Here is a 23,521-nt window from a genome sequence, read left to right as displayed (position 1 = left end):
CCAGCAACAAGCCAGTGACACTGACAGTGGTCAGAGTAGGTGAACAGTAATCGAGTGGCATGGGAAGGTTGTGGTCCTGTGTGGTCAGCGAATGGCGTACTACACTGCTGACCCACCTCGTTACTGAAAATACTTGGTTGCCCCTTGTAGGACATCCAGCAGTTGGGTAAACCTTTAACAGAATGCACAGTGATTTTTCTCATTTCTTTTTCAACACAGATTTGTGTGATTGCTCATGTAACTGCCGTAAAAATGCCAACCCTTCACCGACATGAAGAAGAGAAATTCTTCGTAAATGCTGAAGGCAGGAAAGAATCTGTACCAAGTATACATGATCCCCCTACAAAGGAACTCTCTGTTGTTGTGCCTTCATACAATGAGGAAGACCGATGTAAGATTTTTCTTGTTTTGAGAAAAAGAAGAAAATGTATCTGTTGTTACTCTAATAATGCAGAGGTCAGTTTATGTTAGCAGTGGATTCTGGCAGGCTAGAATATGTATCTGATTTTGGACACAGTTTCCAGAAAACAGTCCGAGTACATTGAATTTCAAAATTAAGACACTGTGTAACTTGATTTGTGCTGCTAAAAATAGCATGGGGCACTTGTAAGGATCCTCTTTATTTTAATGAGGTCCAGCAGGATTGCTGCTCGTTGCCCTTGTAAATGCTGTAAGGCAAGAAGTAGAAAAAGACTTTTAAGATTTATCTGAGAGCTTCTCACTCTGTAAAAAACAACAGCAGCTTTAGACAAGCAGAAACGAGGATGATCTCTCTGGTTTCTGTTTGACTTTTGACTTGGCCATGTGAATACCTGATACTGAAAAGTGGAGCGATAGAAATAATCAAGCTCTGAATCTTGATGAGTGTAAATACTGAGCTGTTTGGGATTCCATTAAGAGAGATGTTGACAAATAAAATGTATCTGGATGCGAGGTGGGCCCTTTCTTAAGTTTAGTGGTTTCCTTGGTCCTGGTTCTCATACACCTTGTTTCAGTAAGCAAGGTCTTAACATACTTCATGTGATTTTTCATTTAGTTGTCTCTCTCTTGGGAGGTAATCACCTGTGATGTGCTCAGGAATGAGCATACAGTGTGTAGACAACCATGAGATTGAATGCCTTTCCAACCTTTCTAATCAGCTGCAAAAGTTGTGTCTGCTCGTTAGCTGAAGCATTGTGGCCAGCAGCCTCAGTAGGAGAAGGCTTGTTACTGGCTGGTGTTAGGAATTTCCCTCGTCGCCTTCTCTGTGAGCTGTCTTAAATAGAGAAAGTCTGTGCTGCTTTGCAGGGTCTGTCATGGAGAATGACTTTTTTTTTTCCCCATTAATACTGAGTAGAGAATTACATATTTCGAAATGGTAAGTTGGTTCTTTCAAATAAATGTTTTATCCTGTCTTACATGTGTGATTTTTTGTTGTTGTTGTTCTTTTTGCCTCCAGAAAGGATGGGACTCAGAGTTGCAGGTGCTAAGTTTCTTTACTGAAACTAGTGTTGCATGAATGAGGAAATTTGCTTAACTTAGCTTTGTGGTTGTTTTCAGCTGGCTTGTGCAGGTACTTTTGGTGCTTTGCCTGTTACAATCTACTAACATGACCTCCTTCACTTTTCCTCTAGTACCTCTTATGATGGATGAAGCTTTGGATTATCTAGAAAAAAGACAGGTAATTTCATTTTGCATTCAAAATTCATTATCTTTGCGTTATGTGTAATAAGTCAGTGATCTATTCACTTTGTTACTTTGATATGTGTTAGAACAATATTACTTAGCCACTTAGAAGAAACGCTTCTGTCTTTTGTCAGTTATTTTTAGATTGAATACCGGAAGGTATTTTTAAATTAAGTATAAACTTAGTATACTACTATATGATGAAAAATCTGTGTAAACATGGTGTGTCTTCAAGATAGAGATTAAGGATCAACCATACATTTAACTTTCTAAACTAAATCCTGGTTTGTCCCAACAAGTTTTTTAAGCATCTCTTCCTCATTAGGATTTGTTCTGTGGGTAAGAAACCCATTGTGAAGGTTTGTGGCATTTGTTTTGTTTGGGTTTCTTAGCAGCGGTGTTGTTCTAAGCTTTCATCTTTTACAGCTAAACTGATTTTTCAGTTTCAGATAGTAGCTGAGGGAAAACTACGACAAGCCAATATAATGGAACAGGCATCAAATACGGCAAAATCCTTTAATTACAATTGCCATCTTAACAAATTTACTGCACCATATTAGTGCCTGTCAGCAGACATGAATGAGTTAAAATCTACTAGTGAGGAAAGAATGCTGATGTTTGAAAGACCTACTGCCTACTTAAGAAATTGGAGAAAATGCATTATGTCTGTTTTTATTTTCAAGAAACGAGATCCTTCCTTCACTTATGAAGTAATAGTGGTTGATGATGGTAGTAAAGATCAAACTACAAAGGTAAGAAAAAGAGATGTCTTACAAAGTAAACAGAGGTATAAATTTTTGTACTGCACTTGTGAAATATAACAATGTTTTGCTTTTACATTTTGGTACTTGAACTAGTTGACAATTACAATTCATGTTTCTGAATACCTTCTGTCATTGTCTTGTACGCATTGTGTATGTCACATGCACACGTGCATACACATACGATTCTTTGGCAAATACCAGTATCCTTGATTGACAGCTGTGACAGCCATTTGCCTGCAGCTGAAATTCTAAAAATTCTAATCTTAACTTCAATAAATTTCTTGTGAAGTATTCTATGCGTGCGTAGTGATGTGAATGTGAACTTGAGGAAGCTAAAAATTTTTTTGAAGTAGCTGATTCATACTGTGATTGACAGAAGGGCTGACATGTACTGCTCTTTCCCATACCCTTCATGGCATTAATTTAAAAATCCCAGTGCCAGAAGTAGTATGTTCAAAATAGTTCTGCACTCTCCTGCTTCTACTTTGATGTATGTTACTGGAAAGGAAGCCTGGCCAACTTGAGGGTTTTTTAACTAGTTCTTGGAAGATGTTTGAGTCAGCTACTAACATGAATGCTACTTTTTCATTTACTTCCCTTAAGCTTGTCCATTAAGGATTGCTCATATGTATGTTTTTGACTGATTGCATTCCTTCTAGCATCATTTCTGGCTGAGCAGACTATGGCCATGGGCCTCTGGACTTACAAGGACTTGAGGCACCATTTGGAAAAAATTAGAGAAGAAAACTCATGCTTTCTGTTCCTCACGACAGAACAAAATGTGCACATCTCTGCAGTGTGAAGCACATTTTAGATTGCTGTTAATTTTTGTTTAAACCCACAGATAGCAGCAAGACAAGTGAGAAATAGCAGTAGTAGAAGATTATTTTTTGTTAATTAACTGCTGGTGTTAGTAGAAAAGCTCAGTAATAGTGTGATATAAATTACATTAGTATTGAGATTTTTGGACTTGGGTGAATGTGTTTTTGAATAGGTTGGGGCAATATCCTGTTCATATTGAACACGACTAGCTTCTTCAGTGGTGGTTTTTTGTTTTTCCAGACTCCAGCAAACACTGGCAATGTATTTGTGCCAACTGAAGTGACTATAGCTTTGTGCTATTATTTCTTTTTTAAATAAAGGGTGAGCACATGTAAACTTCTGCCTTGATTCCTGGTTTGGTTTTATGCTAGTTTTTTATGTGTCTATCAGGTTGCAATGAAGTACTGCAAGAAATATGGAAGCGACAAAGTGCGAGTGCTTTCTTTGGTAAAAAACCGAGGGAAAGGAGGAGCAGTCAGGATGGTAATTGATACTTTCATTTCCTTCTCTGTCTGAACTATATGTGCCCAAATATGCAGAAGATCGAGTTGGGCTGATTGACATTTTGAGTTCAATACTTTAACAAAGTTATTATCATAAAACTGAGTACGAGTTCTATGAATTAAGGCAAAAACTATTCAAAATAAGCTCATTTTAGAACTTGGAAACAGTATTTTCTTGCCAAGAAGATCAGTAACAAATACTTTTTAAATATGAAAATTCAAAAGAAAAAGAAATTTAGTGAATTTGACGTTCCTGTTAATTCCACTTGGAAACAGACTTGCATTTTAAAAAACCCCACACAAACAATCAAAGAAATAAACCGTTACAGATTAAATAAATTTTTTTAGAGAAAATACAGCTAAATTTACAAACATTGCTTTCCAGCTCATAGTTGTGGTTTTAAAAATGGCTAATGAACAAACACTCATCCAAACAAAGTTTGTGTTTACTGAAGCCCACTGCTATCACCTACACTTGGTGGTAGAACCAGCACAATTTATGCTTTCACATATAGATTTGCACATAGACATTATCATAAAATCATCATATTTTAAAAATAAAGCAGCTGTTACAGATTTAGAAGAAACCTTTTTTTTTCTGTAAGATGAATGACACCTTGCTTTTATGTAAAAGAATGGGGTCGTTTATGGGTCATCAGTGATTGTCCATATCTGTATTTTAAGCTCTGTCTTTAATATGTCAATTTATTTTTTTATCAAACAGAAATAACTACAGCAAACAGTAAAAAAATTAAATTAGAACCTATGGAGTTTTTGTAAGGGATATAATTTTCCAGTTATTGTAAGAGAAGGAGATCAGTTCTCTATGCAATAGAGTTTTGCACTGCAAGGCGTAGAGTGGGTGTGTGTACCACAACTTTCTTGACAGGTTTTTCCAAAGCCACACATGCTCAGTTCCAACAGCGTGTCTGGCAAACCCACTGCTAATTGCTTTCCTGTCTGGACCCCTTCAAAAATTGTCAAGGACCTCTGACCAATAATATGGCAAAACAAGCTGTGAGGCCTGCTGCATCACAAATGTTTTGCAGTGATACTGTGACCTAAGACTTATTTCTCAAAGCTTATTTATCTCTTGAATTCTCTTGAAACAGTGTTAGGAAAAAGTAGCACTGCATCCTCCTTTCCATAGCTCAGTGACAAAGAAAAGCTATCCAGTGCAGTGGCAGCTGCTAATCACTGCTTCTGTATGCTCTTCTCTATAGCTGATTGTAGCAACTTCTTGTCTCTCACAATTTTGGTTTGTGAAGCTTTTGGTTCGTAAGCTTCTCTGGAGAGAAATTGTTAACCTTTCATGTTCACGCATCATCTGCCATTGTGGGACAGTACTCACTTTGTGTAGTCTCTGGATGTTATTACCATATAAATTGGTACATTGTTAGTAGCAGTATATGAAGACTCGCCTGTTGTGTGGAATCTTTGAGATAACACAGTTCTAGGTACTGCATTAGACTTTTGCAATGTCTTGCAGCTAGGTTATGATAAATTCTGATTTCAAAGTCGTCGATTTTTATTGACTGTTTTGATTGCAGGGTGTCTTTAGTTCTCGGGGGAAAAAAATTCTTATGGCTGATGCAGATGGAGCTACAAAATTTGAAGATATTGAAAAAGTAGAAGAAGGCCTAAAAAATCTTCAGCCGTGGCCTGTGAGTATAAAGTCTCATCATTTTAGCTTAATATACATGCATGCATATTGTTTTTTATCAATTTTTATGTCTTCAACTTGAGTTTTTTGAGATCTGGTTGAAGATCTAGGTGTAAGCTTAAAAGCTGCAAGAATGGGCAGTCAGGAGGTAGCTTCCACAGAGTTCTTACCTCCTTTGCATTCACTGTGCCTATTCCAGTGCAGTACATAATGTTCTATGTAGTACATAATGTTCTATGCAGTACATAATTTACCATTCTTCCTTTGAAGTTGTTCTACTCTAGATAAATACCATGTTTTGCCTACTCAGTTAAAAACCAATTTTTTCTCTGTTAACTGCTTTGTGTTTTCTTTTTATCTGATGTCATCCTATATACCTTTAAGGATACGTATTAATTTCACCTTATTTTGTAGAGGTTCTCTTTTCTCAGAGTTGTTAGTTTAATGACAATATCTGCAAGAACTTTTATTGTAAACAAAAATTCAAAAACCTGTGGAACAAGAGCTCCTACCTGGACAGTCATTCTCTTTTGGGTGCTTGACTTGAAAGAACTGAGGTTTATTTTCATTAACCTAGTGCTTTAATACAGAACAGCAAGGTACTTGTAGCTACTTTCCCAAAGTGCCAGAAGGGATGTGCAGCCTTCCAGCGGGAGCTGCGAGGGATGTGCCTGTTCGAGAGCAGCACCGTAAGCGCAGGAGCCAGAGGGTGGCAGTGTTTCCCTGACACTCTCCGCCACCGAGGCGGCAGCAGTTGCTGAGTCTCCAACGTCAGTCCTGTGCTCTCAAGTATAGCAAATGTGAAGGATTTCATGTGAGAAATAGTAGAGTGAGGATAATTTTAACTCTTCTGTTTTGTTCACCTCTTCTGATTTAATCAGAGGGGATATTTTTAGCTGGATATTGTGGCATTTTGTTTGGAGGTACATCAGTGGAACAAGTACTTTATTCTGTTACCCTTTCCACAGTGCAAAATTTAGGGAAAACATACTTCATTACGTTATGTGCCTAGGAACACTGAGTGCAAGTCTGTGCTGTTTAACACGTTTACTGTGTGCATACCTCAGAGGAACAATGTAAGCTAAACCAGACATGAATAAATTATAGCACTTTGTATGCACCATTTTCAAATTGTAATAAGTTTTAGATGATCTATTAAATGTAGAAAAGACATATTTTAGCCTCAGAATCTAGCACTAGAAAGAGTGCAGCTCCAAGAAGCAAAGAAATATACTGCTTTTATTGTTAAGTTTTTATTCTACAGTTCTCAACAGAAGATTCTATTGATCCAGAATATGTTAGTTTAAGTAATAACTTTTTAATTTGTATTCCTGTGCAGAACCAGATGGCTATTTCCTGTGGTTCTAGAGCTCATCTGGAGAAGGACTCAATAGCAAAGGTTTGTTTCCTTTTCCTGCACTGTACTAATACTCAAGTACTTCCATTATTTAATTCTACTGTACAGATTTTAACAAATAATCAATATTTGTAAAAGCTGAAAAATAGGAAAAGCTTGTCGTAAGTGTAGTATATGCTCCATCATCTGCGAAGGTTGTTTTCCAGATTTCAGGCACTTTGAACTGGTTTCAGTTAGTGTTCCAGTTTATGGATTTAATTTTCGTAGCTGGAACATCTTAGGAGCAGAGCTTCTGATCCCTGACAGATTTGGTAGCTGGTACCCAGTACTGGAGCTGGAGTGGAAGGCAACTGATGAGTTCATTTTTATTGATTCTCTTCCAGTGCAAGAGCTTGATCTGCAGATCTGGAAACCTGTTTAAAATGAGTTAGGGATAATTAGTGGCAAACTGTTTGAAGAGTATCTCAATTTGTGGGAAAGAACTGTAATTTTTCTCTATTACTCATAGTAAAATTTTTGAGTTTTGAACACAGTACTGTTCTGTGTGAGGCTCTTGTGGAATAAACAGTGATGCATGAGCGCACAGTCTTATCTTGCATCTGGTTTTCTGATGTCTTGGCAGACAGTAGTTGACAAAGCACAGACGTGGAACTTGTATTGCAACAGACATTGCTGGACTAATTTTTTCAACATCATTGGATGTGCTCATCATGTTGAATGTTCTCAAGAGTAAGCTTTGTTTATAGTGATGTTAAATACTTGAAAGGATTCTCAAATATATACACAACTACTAAAATAGTTACAAAAGTTCAAAAGAAGTTGCACTAGTAATGTTCAGCCCCTGGGAGATCTTTACTTTTTCCTTCTGGTTTATCAGGTAGTAGTGGAGTAGTTCACTGGACAGAGTTCTTGTAAATGCTGTTGTGTGTATCTTAGCATTCTCATGAAAAAAAAAAATCCAAAACAAGTCCAAAGCCTTCATCATTATCAGAAATTAGGATAAATCTTTGACATGCTTGTAGCACAGAATATACCATTTGCAGTTATTAGTTAGCTGTGCAGCCAGCGTATCCTAGAAATGTTGCTACTACATGGAGACAATATAGCTGATGAACTTGAGTCCAGAAAAAATGTTTCATTGTATGGTCAGGTACTGAACATAATAAACTTTCTTCAGTTACTTCATCTTTCTTTTCATCTTTGAAGATCTTGCTACATGAGGGAGAGGAATTGGAAAAGGAATTTTAATATAAAAGTACAGTTTTGGGGATGAGTGTGTCCATCCGTTTCTTCTTGTTTCTCCCCATATTTCTGACTTTCTGATAGGGCATTCACCAACTGGTTAGGTGGTACTGCTCCGTTTAAAATACGTAGCCTATTTCATCACCCAGCTGCCCATAGACTGGAAAGGAAAAACTGCCTTTACCGCATTGGGAAGAGACTGTTGTGTAGTGCAATAGGTATAAAAAAAGTGCAGAACAGCCTTTGAGAAGTTGGGATTTCTCTCTGGGATTAGTGGCATTTAAAACAGTAGAATGAAGCTGTGTTAAGCAGCTGTATTGGATTTGTTATTAAGACTAGAATTTTCACCTTTAAATTCAGTCTCAAGATATCAAGAATTCTGTTCTGCCTCCAGAATTGTTGATGTACTTTAATGAATCTCTACTATGACATGTAAAAACAGTCCTGGGAGTGATGAACATCACCCAGGAACTCCTCTTTGTGCAGTGAGTGCAGTTTCACTGGCTGAAAGTCACGCAGCCTCTTGGAGCTTCCCTTTTGGGACTGATAGCCTTGTGTTCTTGGTCACACAGTGGTTCACCTTCACCAAAAGAGACAAATAATCCACACCAGATCCACCATTAACCTAGGGCTAGAGCACTTTTCTGAGAGGCACAAGCTATGAATCTGAATTTCCTTAAGCCAAAGGCTGTTACTTGGTAAGCTGAACATTTTCTCATTTTTCAAGTGACACACAAAATTATTAGCTTTAAAGGCATCTCTCATCACCCAGAGATGTTTACCAGGTAAATTGTTGGCTCTTAAAGATCTTTGCATGGTATTTCGCTTGCAGTCTTAGATACAGTCACCCAAATTGAGCTTAAGACCAGCAGTGAGTTCAGAAGCTGTTTGTGGATCAGAGTTTTAGTTGTTGAGGAGCTGTCTTGAATAAAAGACTAAGAGGGACCTCTGCAAACTCAGAGTCCAGCCTCTGGATTCCATAGACAAACTTTACCTGTATGATTATTATGTCAAGAACTAAAGTGTAACCAAAGAGCAGGCTGGGAGAGTATTTACTAGGAGCATAACATTTATTTCTGAAAGCAAGAGAACAGAAGAGGTGACTGTAACATTGCTGGAAATAGAAAATGAAATGTTATCTTGCACGGCAGCTGTTACTTTAGTCCTGTTTTTACTTGGTCCATCATAGACTGCAAAAAACTGCATTCTCTGACTGCATTCCCTTAAGCGCCTTAACATGGTGTGTGCAAGCTCTGGAGATCATTCAGTCTTGAATAAAAGAAGTGGGTGGCAAACAAAAAGAGACGCTTCCATTTCCATTTTTTTATAGAATAAAACTTTGTTAAAATAAATTTTTGTGTTGGAGTAGCAGCTGGAACCTGTTTAGTTTTTAGGGTGTATTCCTAGGAGTAGCAGTCATTGTGCAGTCCTGCTGGCTTATCCTCCATTGTTTGTCCTGCTAACTTTTGAATTTGTTGGACCTACTCAGCCAGTATCTAGGAAAATAAGAGGACTGTCTGGAGGGAGAAAAATAGGGTTTTTTTGTAAGCATCCAGTGGAGTGGAGAATGTAACATGCCATCCCTCTCCTCCTTCACTCTTCTTTTCCTGGGGAAGTTCCCAGAGAACCGTGCAGAAGATACTATGGCTGTCACACTCATTAACTGCAATCCAGGTGCAAGTTCCTGCTCAGCTTAGTAAGGTGTTACCCAGAACAAAAAGCTGCTCTGAATTAGAGAAGGCAGAAGAACTTGGACTTCTCATATCCTAGGCCAGCATACTCACCATACACTTGACTGGCAAGCCTTTGCTTTTCAGCTGTAATTTTGTTTCACTGTAACAATTGAAAAGTTCTGGTTTCATTCCAGTGCAAAACAAAAGCAGTTTACAAACTTTGAAAGCTATCACAAAACAGGATTATTGTCCTGTTAGCCAGCTTTGTTCAAAGACTTCACTCGTCACTTAAGTGAAACCATCTAACTTGCCTTTTGTCCACAGCGCTCTTACTTCCGAACTCTTCTTATGTATGGGTTCCACTTCCTTGTATGGTTTCTCTGTGTCAAAGAGATCCGGGACACGCAGTGTGGATTTAAACTTTTCACCAGAGAAGCTGCCTCGCAGACCTTCTCAACTCTTCATATAGAACGCTGGTAAATTCTTTCTTTTTTGTTGTTGTTTTTTCCTAATTGAACATAGTTTTGAAAAAAGTAACTTCAGTATTCCAGCTACTATGAAGCACGTAATGTCTCTGTATAAATCCTAGCTGCTCAGTTTAACCAGTTATACTACTACTTGCACAGCAATTTAGATTTCTTGTTTTGATAAAATATCCTGGTATTTGCTAGGAATTCTATTTTATTATTAAAATACACTTTAGGAAATAGTTAGGTATTTCATTTTATTCTTTCTTCTCGTCATGGTAGGGAGAAGGAGAACAGATGAGCTTACTAGTTTCATTTTTAAAACTGCATCCAAAGTAAACTGCAAGAAGACTACATTGCTGAGATTTTGGGTGGCAATAATTAACTCCTTGCAAGTCCATTTTACTTTGGCAGTTGGTATAGTAAGACTTGTGTCATACTAGGTAGGACCTTTTGGTTTTGCCTTGTCAGAGCAACTGGCAATTGATTAGGAGAGGGGAGCAAACAAAAAGAAAATCCTAATAACTCTTCTCTCTTCACCTCTAAAAGAAATTCCAAACAATTTTTGTGTTGTAATCCACACCCTGTTTCTGAGAATCGTCTCTGCTTTTACAGATATGAGCCATGCTAACAGAGTAAGAACTGGAGAGCAGCTGTTATGATAAGAAAAATTAAGAGTTATTAATCTTATTCAAAACTTTTATCAGTCTATTTGTATGTGTTGCAACCCTTTAATTCAGTGCTGCTTAACCAAAACATTTTACCCTAAATCCACATGTGATAAGACATTTGTATTTGCTGAAGGCTCAAAATGAAAGGGCATGCCTACTCTTTGCTTATTTTCTTGCTAGAATATCTCATGAGAGAACTACTGATAGATCTCATTAGTTTAAGACAGTGGAAAATGATGCATAGTCTTTGAATTACTTTAGAGCTCTCTTTCATTATAATTTGGCTAGAATAGTTCCCTTATGAGGGTGACACAGTCATGACTACTGTTACAGGACTGAAACACAGTTTCTGCACAAATACCATAATTTCCATAAATTTCCTACACCACAATTGTTGCTAAAAAGGGTGGCTTAATTAAGTATAATCAAATCTTTTCAAACTATTGTCTTCATCCAAGAAAATTTCTCATGGGCTACTGCTTGCTGACAAGGAACAGAATTACTGAACAATGTTCCCATTCAAAAATGTGTGTAATCCTACAGTCCTAGTCAATTCCAATACATCTAGTTTTAGGTTAGCTTTGGCAGCTATAGGTGAGCTATATTGCCCCTCCAGAATGGAGTTTCAAAGGTAGTGTTTGAGCGCACAAATCTGGTGTGGTGCATAGAGATTCTGTTGAATTGAACTGAATTGTGAGTAGTCGACGTTTGGAAAATCACTTTCCTAGCTGAGTGGTTTGCTTATTGCCCTGAACAAAACTAGAACTGAGCCAGAAGTATGATTTGTGCTGCTACCTCCCAAACCAAAGTTGATCTATAAAGTTCTGTAAATTTTATATACACGAATATCCTGAACACATGGTTAAAGACATATGCGAAGCCTAAAAGTGCGCGTCTCAAAATTACCCAGTTTAACTTCACTCTCTCAATAAAGGGTTTCAAGAAGAAATACTGAAAGAAATGAATGAGGATAATCAGTTTAATCTGTAAAAAGGCAGTCTTCTTTTAAACTGAAGATTTTGTATATAATTGTACTTACTGGTCAGACATGCTACGTGTACTGAGTGTGGAGGTTTTTATTAAAAAATGTTTACAAGCTTTCTTTGGATTCTCTAGCAACAAAGGAACGAAAGACTAAAATAATTGTGCTGTACCCCACTGTGCAGTAGTAGGAGCAATGAAAAAGGGATATTGCTTACTTATTTTATAGTAATTATATTGCTGGTGTGGAACACACCAGATCTTCATGCCTTGGTGTGTTAATTCATTGTGCTCATATATGCTGCCGTAAGATTAGCCTTCTAGTCTTCCTCTTTCATTTACAGTAATCCCTAAACTAATCCCCTGAGTGTTTTCTTATTTCTCTGCAATGTACTGGTTAGTGATGAAGAATGTTTGTTTTGTTTGTCAAGAAAAGGATAACTCAAATTCTTCCAATAAACAGCTCTTCAGATTCTTCCAAGTCACAAATCTGCCTAAAACAACAATAGGGTTTTTTAATTTGGTTTAATTTTCTGCCAAAACAGGCAATATATTGTCTGCTTTTATCCTCATCTGTTCTTCAGCAGTCTCTGTGTTTCTCTGCCTTCATTTTCATTCTTATTGGCTAATTTAAACCAAATCTGACAGAACAGTAGAGATTTCAAGATTGAAAGCTTTGGCAAGTTTTGTGGAAACTGAAACCCCTGTAGAGAAGAGAAACTCAGATTATTGCCACTGTTGAAGGAAAAACTACAGTAAGGACTCAAAAGTAACTTATCAGCTTCCCAGCTAGCCATTCACTGTGTGTAACTGGAACATGTCAGTGCACAAAACAGAGTACTGACCCTTTCCCAGTTAATATTTATAAGATCTGGAAATAAACTAGGAAATGGGAAAGTGTAAGTACATGGGGAAAGGTGGTGTGTTAAAGGAAACAGTAGGCATAAGTAAAATGTCTGTGTTGTACAGACAGTTGGGATAATTGCAGATACAATTATATAGGGATATCAAACATTCATCCCATAGAACCATACGTTGGATTCCTTTAGATGTGATAATGTAAAAATCTGAACTAGCCCAATAATGGAAACTTCTTATTTTAAGCAAAACTGCCCACTGATATCTTTCCATTGCATAGCGTGTCTGTGAAAAGGAAATGAAATCTGGTTAGGCATCGTGCTATGGAGGTTATGTACATATCGTGAGTATGAAGACTTAAGAGGAAGAAATAGTAATCACAGTGTTATTTTTTTCTGACATGGAACAACAGTGAGTCCCTAACCAAGTCCTGCAACAACTCATTCATACAGAGACCATCAGCAAGGGCTTGCAGAGAAACCACTATCTTGGTGTTGGACAAGAGGCTCTGAAATCTGAGTTTATCACCACCTCTGCATCCTGGCATTGGAGCTCTTTGACATGTGGAGAAATTACTTGATTCTTTTTGAATCTCAAAATCCCATTAGTGAAATGCAGCTCTGTTAGATACTGAGAGAAGAATTTAGTTCAGTATGGTCAGTGCTTAGATATTCTGGTAATAATGGGGGAGAGTGCTGGAGAACATTCAGCAAACAAGGATTTAATAGGACAAAAGCTGTCTGAGAGCCAGCACCGTACTCATTGAGTCTGTTGAGGGCTGCTCTGCTGCTGAGCTGGAGCGTGTGGTGAGTTGTTGAAGAGAATCAACATGATTCGGCTTCTGCAGAAGCCTCATCTGTCCTGTCTGCTCCAGTTTTGTCAGGCTCAGGTTTCTTGAGGTACTACACTGTTAAGTGAATTCTTATGTGAGGACATAATAAATACTTAGACTATACATTAATTTGTAACATACTTACTCACAGTGTTAATATAAAATGGCTATAAAATTTGCTAATAATTCCTGCCCTGAACTGTTAAGCTTGCTGCTCAGTTAGAACATAAATCATAGAATGTATTGGGTTGGAAGGGACCTTTAAAGGCTATCTAGTCCAAACCCCCTGCTAGTAATGTTACTAGATCAGGTTGCTCAGGGCTGTCAAGCTAGGGCTATCAAGCCTGACCTTGAATATCTCGAGGGATGGGGCCTCCACCACCTCTCTGGGCAACCTGTTCCAGTGATCTCCCACCCTCATATTGAAGAACTTTTTCCTGATATCCTACCTAAATCTACCCTTTTCTAATTTATATACATTCACAGTGGACAGGATTTGCTTCATCACATCTAGAATGCATCACCTAGCCTCCCTTCTTAGACAAGTAGAAGAAGAAACAATTTTAGGGTGTAATTAATTTCATCCTAATATAGGTGTCTAAAATATGCCAAGTGAAGTGCAGCTGACAAATGCCTGTTTCCTGCCCACAACTATAAGAAGACTCTAGACATTTTGTACAGAAGGAGCTATCTCTACTGTAGATGACTGAAGTTCAACAGGGTAAATTCAACTCATAGTGTGGTAATATGTAAGAAAAAACATGCGTCAGGTTGCTGAGGCCTGAACTGCATCAAAAGGATAAACTATTTGGTAAATCTTGAAAGTAGTGAGTTAGAAGAAAAACTACTGAAGCAATTTTACATCAAAAGCAGCTCACTTTCTGGCCTGTATAGGCAGCACCTGTTGTTTCTGTAGACACAGAGTTCTCCCCTTCAGGTAAAGAAACCCAGTAGTACCTTTGCATACAAGAGAATTAGCACTGGGCAGTGCTGGATGTTGTTAATACTGCTCCAAACAGCAGAGCAATACGTATTCAAGAAATAATGCAGGTTTTATTTCCGTGTCTCTCAGCAGGCTGGTAACATAGCTAAGGAGCAGCCTCTTGGAAGCTGAACATCTTCTATCCTGGTAACAGATATGTCAATGTGAACAACATAGCTATCCTGCTGCTAGGTTGGACAGGCTGAAAGATTTCTGTTTCCATACTTAAATAGCTCTCCGAGACACCAAAAAAAAAATACATCTGGTGTTTTCAGTGTTTCACCAGCACCACATATTAAATGGAGCCTTGTGTTTCCGTATTTAACTTTCATAGGAAATAGAGGGGGCAACATCAAGATCTTCCTTTAAATGATCGTATGTGCATGTTTGACAGATTCAGTATTAGTTTAATCAGAAGGAAATAACCCAATATCAGCTGTGTTAAGAATGACTAACTAGTTGTTTATAGACCTTCACTTTTTTTCTGCTTTCTTCATGCTGCTTCTATTTCGTTGACATTGAATTGAATATCAGCTCTTTAATATTAAAAGTTTTCTTCTTGCTGTGCTGAATTTGATTTGTAGATGCTTATATTTAGGAAATTCTAAAAGGAAACTGAAATATACAAGGAAAAATGCTGTTTTACATTATGATGATAAGGATCATATAACACTTCTTAAAGAAAAACCAAGATATTTCCTATAATATTTTGTTAATCTAACCCTAAAGTTCAGAAAGCATTTGAAAATTAATAAATACTGGATACTGTTAAAAGCTTTGGTAGTAAGAAATCATGCCTGCATCCTAAACTGACTTTTTGTGAGTGTTTTCATTGACTTTTTTGCTTGACTGTCCTTCCAAGAACTGGCTGTGTACATATGAATACAAACCAAACATTCTTGAAATTTACTTTGTAAATAGCAAAGTTTTGACATGAGTTTGAAATGAGAACAACCTTTTGAACAGAGAGCATATGCTTTGCATTTTAGGTTCTGAATCTGATTATACCACTAATCTATTTTTCAGAAATGGATGGAGCACATTTTTTAAATTAAAACTTAAAAGAAAATTAAAAGGGATATTTTAAAAACATAATAGAGACAGTTGGAATTACTCACTCTCAGACTCCAAGAGAAGGTCTAGTTCTGCATCTACAGTCTTGACCTGAAAAATGTAACTGTTTATGTTAAATTTTAATGCAGGAGAGGAAAACTGGAAAATTAAGTGGTCTCACTGGCAGATTTTTCCTATCTTAAATTTGGTCATTGATTTCTTCTGACTACAGAAAGAAAAAAATCATACATTTTCTTCCAGCCAGAAAACGTCTGTTTACTGTCCTGCCTGGAATATTGATAACATAAGGGTAAATTCAAAACATCGTTCTAGCCTAGGTTGACATACTTTTTGTGAAGTGGCAATTTATAATGATATTATGCAACTCAGCAGATCACTGATTAGATCGAATGTGGTACTTTCATTTCTGTCTATAAAAGTTACCTTGTGCACTGAACAAGCCATTCTGCTTTACATTTAAAACTCAAAAGCTCAATACGAAAAATTAACGTTTGTTTCTCCAGCTTGTCACTCATCTCTAAATGTGAATCTCTGTATAAAAATTACTGAAAAATAACCATTCATATTGCTAGAGGGATTTTTTTCTTTCCACTTTGGCATTGTAGACCAATATGAGTGGTGGAATGAAGTGTTTTTTTCTGGTTTTGTGCATGACAAGTAGATCTGTTTATGAAAGCTTAATCAATGCAAAAATATTTTGCAGTTATGTCTGTTTTGTCTTGTAAAAAGTCCTGCTCCTGACAGAGATATGTGGACTTTCAAAAGCCCCAGTACAGCTAGAGCGGTACTGGTAGTCTAACCATCTTGACATCCTATTTTATTTTATTTTTAGACCTCTTTGACCATTAAAAAATTTCTCTGCCCATTAAGGGTTTGCTGGAACAACATATCTTGGATGTAGGAAAGTCCTAAATTCCAGTTAAAACAGTACAAATTAAGGTCTAATTTTGATATTTGAAACACTTAATATTGGACCAGCAAAAAGAGTCCTAGTGCAATTTTAAAATACATGATAATTTTGCAGTACAGATGTTTTATAAGCTGAAGCATTTTGAGGGTTCAGTTTAAATAGGTTGGATTCAATTAAACACCTACCAACTTGGTGTTCAACTGAATTTTAGCTAGCATCATCTTAAATTGTACCTTAACCAAAAGTACTTCTTAGTGTAAACACAACCACATGGAGAAGGTTTTTCTGTATTCTACACTTCATGTTTGTGTGAATTAACACATAATGGAGGCACTATTAGAAACAGATGGAGAAGTTGTTCACACCGTATATTTTTGGGTGTCTAACTTTGGGTACTTAGATTGGAACCTGAATTCATTCAGGCTGGAGCCAAACTTAGGCATCCTGAGTTGTCTTCCACCTCCCCAGAGGCACCTACTTCCCCTTTTGCAGCAGGATCGGGTGAAGTACGTGGTGTGAATAATTCCCTGCTATTTCTAAGAGCAGTTCTGTCATGTGTTAACTTGTCACAAATGGCTTCACATCAAAACACATCTACTGCACTCACCAACTCATCCACCGGTGTTACCTTGATCACCTCTAGGGCAGGCTCCAGTTAATGGACCCACACTTAAATCCTGACTGTGGAAACTTCTGCATGGTTCTTCTGCACCATCTGGATCTGGTGATCTGCAGATCTGGATGTAACACTGTCGGTCTATTGAATACACTGCTACTTATATTCCTGCATTAGCTATATTTGTATGTGTATGAGGTGTGCTGAAAGGTGTGGGGTACAGGGAAAGAAAAAAGGTATCCCAGCGGTGTACTACAGAAGTCATCCTCCTTTCAGCTTCGAGTAGGTTTTTTCAATTTCAGGATATGTTCGCTGTTACACAAATGGCAACCACATGTAACAATGTTAGTGTTCAACCTGATTAATTCCTGTGCTTTTAATCTTTTACTTTGAGCACTGTAGTTCACTGGACTATTTAATGTTGTTGTACTGTGATGTATACGCTGACATTCCAGTAATCGCTTGTCCATAGGAATGGTTGCAAATAATTACTACTTTATGTAGTAATACTGTTAGAGTCTAACTCATACAGTATAATTCATCAGACAATTATTCTGGGTCTCTTAAGATTTTTAGTCAGTTAAGTAGTATTATAAAATTAGATTTAGTCTTAAATCACTCATAAACATTCAAAGGTGAATACATGGGGGTTTGGCTTACAAATGTAAAATGTCAGCACAACATGAAATAGTGCAACTTCAGTGGAAGAGACCATGGCATAATTAATAAAATAATGTTTAACCCTCATTTAAAGAAAGCAGTGAAATGGCAAGGCTGCTTGGAGCAGAATTAGTTCACTGAGGTAGAAAAAATTCCTACTTATTCCTGTAACATTTTTTGTGACAATTAAAAAGCCCGTGTTTAGATTGGATATTAGGAAATATTTTTTATTTTTTTTTCAACAAAACGGTTGTCAGGCACTGGAATGGGCTGCACAGGGAAGTGGTGGAGTCACCATCCCTGGAGGTATTTAGAAGATCTGTAGGTGTCACCATCAAGGACACAGTTTAGTGGTGTACTTGGCAGTGTTAGGTTAACTTTTTGACTCCCATGATCTTAAGGGTCTTTTCAACCTAAATGATTCTGTGATTGTTATCTGTATAATGGCTATGTTCTGAGCTGTTCAGTCAGGGAAATTTATGTCCCTTTCATGTGCATCTGACCTGTAGAGCATTAGTATCAATTTCATAACTGAAGACCAAGCTCCTTAAATCAGGCTAGGGATTTAATTAACAGCGCCACCATCTTTCTTCTGGAAATAAGTGTGACTCTATTTGATATTTCCTGTTCTGCTTCAGGGCGTTTGATGTAGAACTTCTTTATATAGCTCAGCGCTTGAAAATACCTATAGCAGAAGTTGCTGTCAACTGGACTGAAATTGAAGGTATGGAGATTGTTTATGTTTTTGTAAGATTCCTAATGTGTCAATCTAGAATAAAATATTTGAGGGTCTTCCCATATGTTACCCAGTTTTGGTAACACACAGCCTTCTTTCTGTACAAATGTTGAATTTCATGGCCTTGCCAGCCCTCTGCCATGGCATGGTACAGGAAGAATAGCTGCAAGGGTAAAAGGGAGGGAAACTCCAGGCGCTGCCTGGAAACAAAGGTAGGTAGCTGTACTGCTAGGACAGAGCACTGCTTTGGCACATCCTCTTGCTGTCATGTGTTAATAAAAATATTGCAATTGTAAAACACTGCAGGAATTCTGACCATTGTTTTTTATTGATTCAGTTCCACTTCACTGTGTCTTGCCTTCTGAAATTCTCAGCCCATCTATTAAGGCCTCCTCTAGGGCGTGCTCTCTTCTTAAGTTGTGATGTCCTTTCAGACCTGTAAGGAGGTCTCCGTTACTGCCTTACTGTAAAGTATAGGCCCATACATATTTCCTCATATCAAAGCCAGCTAAGAGATACCACTTGCTTCTGCTCACTTCCTCTCTCCCTTCAAATACAGTTCCTACCTTTTTTTACCTTTCATGTTTTTTTCTTTTTCTAATCTGAATCTCTTCTCCTCAACACAAGGCCTGAACTGGTCAGGCAGTTGGACTAGAGGATCATTGTAGGACCCTTCCAACTGAAATACTCCATTCTGTTCTGTTCTGTCTTGTGACATACATGAAATTACTGTGCTGCTTGCAAACTCGAATCTCCCACTTATGGTATAATGTAATTACTATAAAGCAATAACTTTTGCAATATAAATTTTTATTAATGTTAAGGTCTAGGTTGTGGGGCTGAATGTGCTAAGAATGCTGAGGTTCGTGACTGCTTAAATACGTGTCTTGCCAATGCTCATTTTTTCTAACAACGTCCTTCTGATTTTCTTCTTCATTAATCACAGGTTCCAAGTTAGTTCCTTTTTGGAGCTGGCTGCAGATGGGCAGGGATCTTCTTTTTATACGACTGCGATATATGACTGGTGCCTGGCAGCTTGAAACAAGAAAATGTAATTAGGTTATTTACATTTTCCAAATATATTATTATACTTAATGGAACATGAGAAGAGTTTCAGTCAACTGAAGTGGTGAGGAAAGCTGAGGTAATTTTTCATTGCTGCTGTTGTATGTTTCATTTTTGCGTCATGTGTGTGTTTTATAAGACTGTCAGCAGAGAATTTGTACAGCATTTTGAAAAGAGAAAGCATTTTCAAAAATATTTTCTTATCTGGTGATCAGGTTTTTATTTTATTAAATAGTAGCTTTAACATGCCTTACAAAGTCACTCAAATAAATATATCTGCTTTTGTCTCATCATACATTTGGGATTTCCTTATGCATATTTAAAAGAGGCACTCTATTCTGCATTGTGCAATATTGTGTTGAGAATGACCACATTTATTTCTGTAGTATCTGGAAATACGTGGCCATGGAATGATCAATCTTCGTTCACGCTAATGCGTGTTTAGATTCAATGTTATGGGAAACATTAACGGGTTTTACTGAGTTGTAACAGTAATAACGCTCTTAAGGCTGATCTAAGAACTTTCAGTAGTCTCTTGACATTCCAAATGTGTTTTTTTTCTGAAGATGAAATAGTTTGAGATCAAGCTGCAGATCGTCTCCAGGCTGCAGAAGGTCCAAGAGAAAACACATTTCACTTAAAAATGTCTTTTATAAATATGTTTTGTTCATATGTACTAACTAATACTGCATGCTCAAGGCTGGGAGCCCTTGGCATCTCCAGATCTGTAGTGAAAAGGGTATGGAAAGCTAATTCAGCATACAAAAATGAGACCAAATGTACAATAGGGGCCTGTGCATTAGCAATGCCAATTTGAAGTTATCGTGCCTCAAATGAGATCATAGAGGGAGGGAGCGATCTTGAGTCTTTCTTGGTAATGTCATTTTTCTGTTACAGTGCGCAAGTTTCAGTGGTGCAGTAGTGCTTTCAAAACTGTTGTGGATTGCCAACAAACTAAGCCAATCTTTCTTTCAGAAACATGTATAAATTTGAACTGATGTAAAGAATGAGCGGTGTATGGTTGCACTTTCACATGTGATTTCACTGGTGATTTTTCTTATTCCTTCTGTAATACTGAGTTGAGTTTTGCTCCTGTTAGGGTTACCTCAGTTTTCTATAAATTGAAGTATTGGAATAAAGTCTCAAAAAGTATCTTCAGTTTGATTTCACAGGCTTTATTCTCTTGCCTACTCCACATACGTCTCTGTGACTTCTGCAGAATCAATCACATGACTCCTCATTGCCATTGCTAGAATAAAATAGAAGTTTTGGTAAAGAGAATTTCCCTGATCAAACCTGGACATTGGTAGCTCTGCCTAGAATTAATTAAAGTTGCCAACTAGAGACTGCAACAAGGGAGTGGGGAAGGAGACAGATGAGTTAAGGATGGAAAAATTGAGTGTTGCTAATAGGGGAAGGAGAAGCTGAAGGGGCTCACTAAGCCAAGTTCTCCACAAGAGTAGGGTAAGAATGGAAATCGTCTAAAACAAGTTGGATATAGTGATATGCGGAGTCTGGGCTGGAGCCCAGGACCCCTTCTTCATTGTTTCTCAGTTATTTAACCTCTATGAAATCCTCTAGCAAATCTTCTCTTCTTTCTGTGCCAGTCCATAAAGAAAATAACTGGCTGCCAGTATCAGTTATTCTTCCAGCCCTGCTCACTGAAATCTGCAGGCTGCAATCCTCAGCTGCATGAAGGAGCAATGGAATCTTTCACAAAGATGTGGCAGATGATACAAACCAAGCTTCAATGTAAGCTCACTTCTCAGAGTTAGAAAGCCATATATATATATATATACAAAAGTAGCCTTTCTGACTCATTCCTGCATCGTATGTATGTGCTATGAGAGGAGATACTTGCTTGTGTAAGGAGTACTTTTCTCAAAAGATGTATTTTTAGTGCATGGGACTGATTCAGGAAACAGTGAGTTGCATGGTAAAGGCAACTTGATTGATTTGCCTTCTGTTTAGAAAGTGGAAGTTTGGATAGAGTATAAATAAGACAAAGGATTAAAGACAGGCAGTATATTCTCCTTTATCAGATAAATTTTAAAAATAAGACAGGCATATGGTTCTTTTCCTTCTTGCCCAAATGCTCAGTGCTTTCAAATAGGTTGTTAGAAGCACAGCTTCAGTTCCTCTATTGTTTAAGCCCACATCTTAAGAAGCAGTGAAAGAATTTCCAAACCCTTCTGCAAATCACTTCAAGGAGCTATCTGGACAGTTCGGTGATGCAGATATGGCACTATCCCTATCTTTCAGGAGACCAGAGTTTTAAAAAATTAGTTCCAAGTCTGCCATAGTGTGCTCTGGGGTTGAAGCATCATTGGTTCCTTTTCGGAGAACTGGTTTTCTTTGTGTGGATGATCTCAGGTGTGGAACAGTTACCTGCACTTCTTGAACCAACTGCGTCAAACTTTCTCCAAAACAGAGGCAGCAAAAGGAGACTCACTTGAGCTGAGAAGGGTGGGTGGCTTTGCCTTCTGTCACTCATGTAGTTATAAGAAGTCTTCTGGGAAGCATACTCAGCTCCTTGTATTTGCAGATTATGAAATACAAGACACACGGGCTATCACAGGAGACCAGGTACCCACCAGGCACATGCTCTGCCGGAAGGTTAGGCCGATGCTTGGTTTTATGTTTTTGCTCGCAGTCCATTATCAGTTATTATTCCTCTAACTGTGTGTTGGGCAGGGACATGGAAACATCACACTCCTGAAGCAAAGGTGCATCTGCTTTGTGGATCCCAGCAAGGAGCAAATAAAAGATAAGAAAAAGTGGCTTTTCACTGTCAAAGCTAAAGTGCATGGAGCCTGTCCCTAGTGAAATTCAGTATCCCTGAGAAATGTCAGAAGATTTTAAAGTCTGTGACTTTTACATGTCTTCATGTCAGACCAGAGCACAGCAAAGATTTTGAACACTGACAGATTTCAGGTTTTGGTCAGAAGTCTTAAGTTCACTTGTGTCTTGAGCCCTATATCAATATGTAGGTCAACATTAACTTAATCCAAATATTTCTTGAATGCAAAGAAAAGGAAGCACAATGTCAAGTATGTACTGAAAACTGTTAAGCAACTCTGAAGGATAATCAGATATTTTGAAAAGCAGCTATGCAATGGCTATGATTTATTTAAATGAGAGATGACCGCATGCCAGAGACCCCCAATTACAGTATTAATTACACAAGCAGCAGATCTTGACACCGAAACATCTTACACTAACTTAAGAGTTTTATAGAAATGTCAGAGGCAGAGTGATGGGGAACATAACTCATTTAGAATTGCCAGAAATCAGATCCTTTAAAAGTTAAGAACACATTTAACAGAAATCTGGTGCTCTCAAGAGATGCCCCGTGTTTGTATGAAATATATGTCCAAACAGTCATTCACATCATGATCTTCCCCAGGCTTTTACCTTAAAAGGAAGAGTTAGCTGTTCTTCTTAAATCCACACATTTGTAGATACTTGTTACTCAGTTTAGTTTGTTTCCAAGTTTATTGAATTTGTTACCATTATTTTTCTGTGTAGCCTTCTGAACCAATGGAAAGTTTGGAATCACGTCGCTTTTATTTTCACATGAAGGTCACATGAAGTGACAGAGGTTTTGGACGAGACCCAACACGTGAATTCAGAAGTTCAGCATCAGGTTCCCAGGTGCTTATGTTTAAGGCTATTAGACTCCAGAATCCTGAAGGAGGCACCTTTTGCCTGCAGGAAATACCACATGTCCCAGGCCAGGCTGCTGGCTTCAGTCAGAGTTGTCGAACATCAGCCTGTTCAGCATGTGGGAGCATTGCTCGCCATTGCACAGCCCAGAATCCTATGGTTACTGTACTTACTTAGGATATCAGGTGGTACATGTCTCGAGAGCACTGTTTTCCTCTGTGTTCTTCAAGCCCAGCATATCTCAACTGTTGCACAGCAATCACAGAACCAGGTACCATTTCAGAAGCAGCTGTGCTGGTTTAATTGCTCAAAGC

General features: G+C 37.8%; 1 protein-coding gene across 1 annotated transcript; it reads left to right on the top strand.

The window, feature by feature from the left end:
- Positions 1-219: 219 nt before the first annotated feature.
- ALG5 (ALG5, dolichyl-phosphate beta-glucosyltransferase) lies at positions 220-19,535 on the top strand (the record flags this gene model as incomplete). Its single annotated transcript, XM_010182879.1, has 9 exons — positions 220-391; positions 1,614-1,660; positions 2,349-2,417; positions 3,642-3,734; positions 5,305-5,418; positions 6,757-6,816; positions 10,014-10,165; positions 18,379-18,464; positions 19,423-19,535. Coding segments are annotated over 9 exons (906 nt in total), but the record flags the coding sequence as incomplete, so codon positions are not given.
- Between the last annotated feature and the right edge of the window lie 3,986 nt (positions 19,536-23,521).

The sequence above is a fragment of the Mesitornis unicolor genome, unplaced genomic scaffold, assembly GCF_000695765.1.
Source record: "Mesitornis unicolor isolate BGI_N332 unplaced genomic scaffold, ASM69576v1 scaffold23354, whole genome shotgun sequence".
Lineage (NCBI taxonomy): Eukaryota > Metazoa > Chordata > Aves > Mesitornithiformes > Mesitornithidae > Mesitornis > Mesitornis unicolor.
Note: the sequence above shows the minus strand (reverse complement) of the source record. Positions and strands in the feature narration are given on the sequence as shown.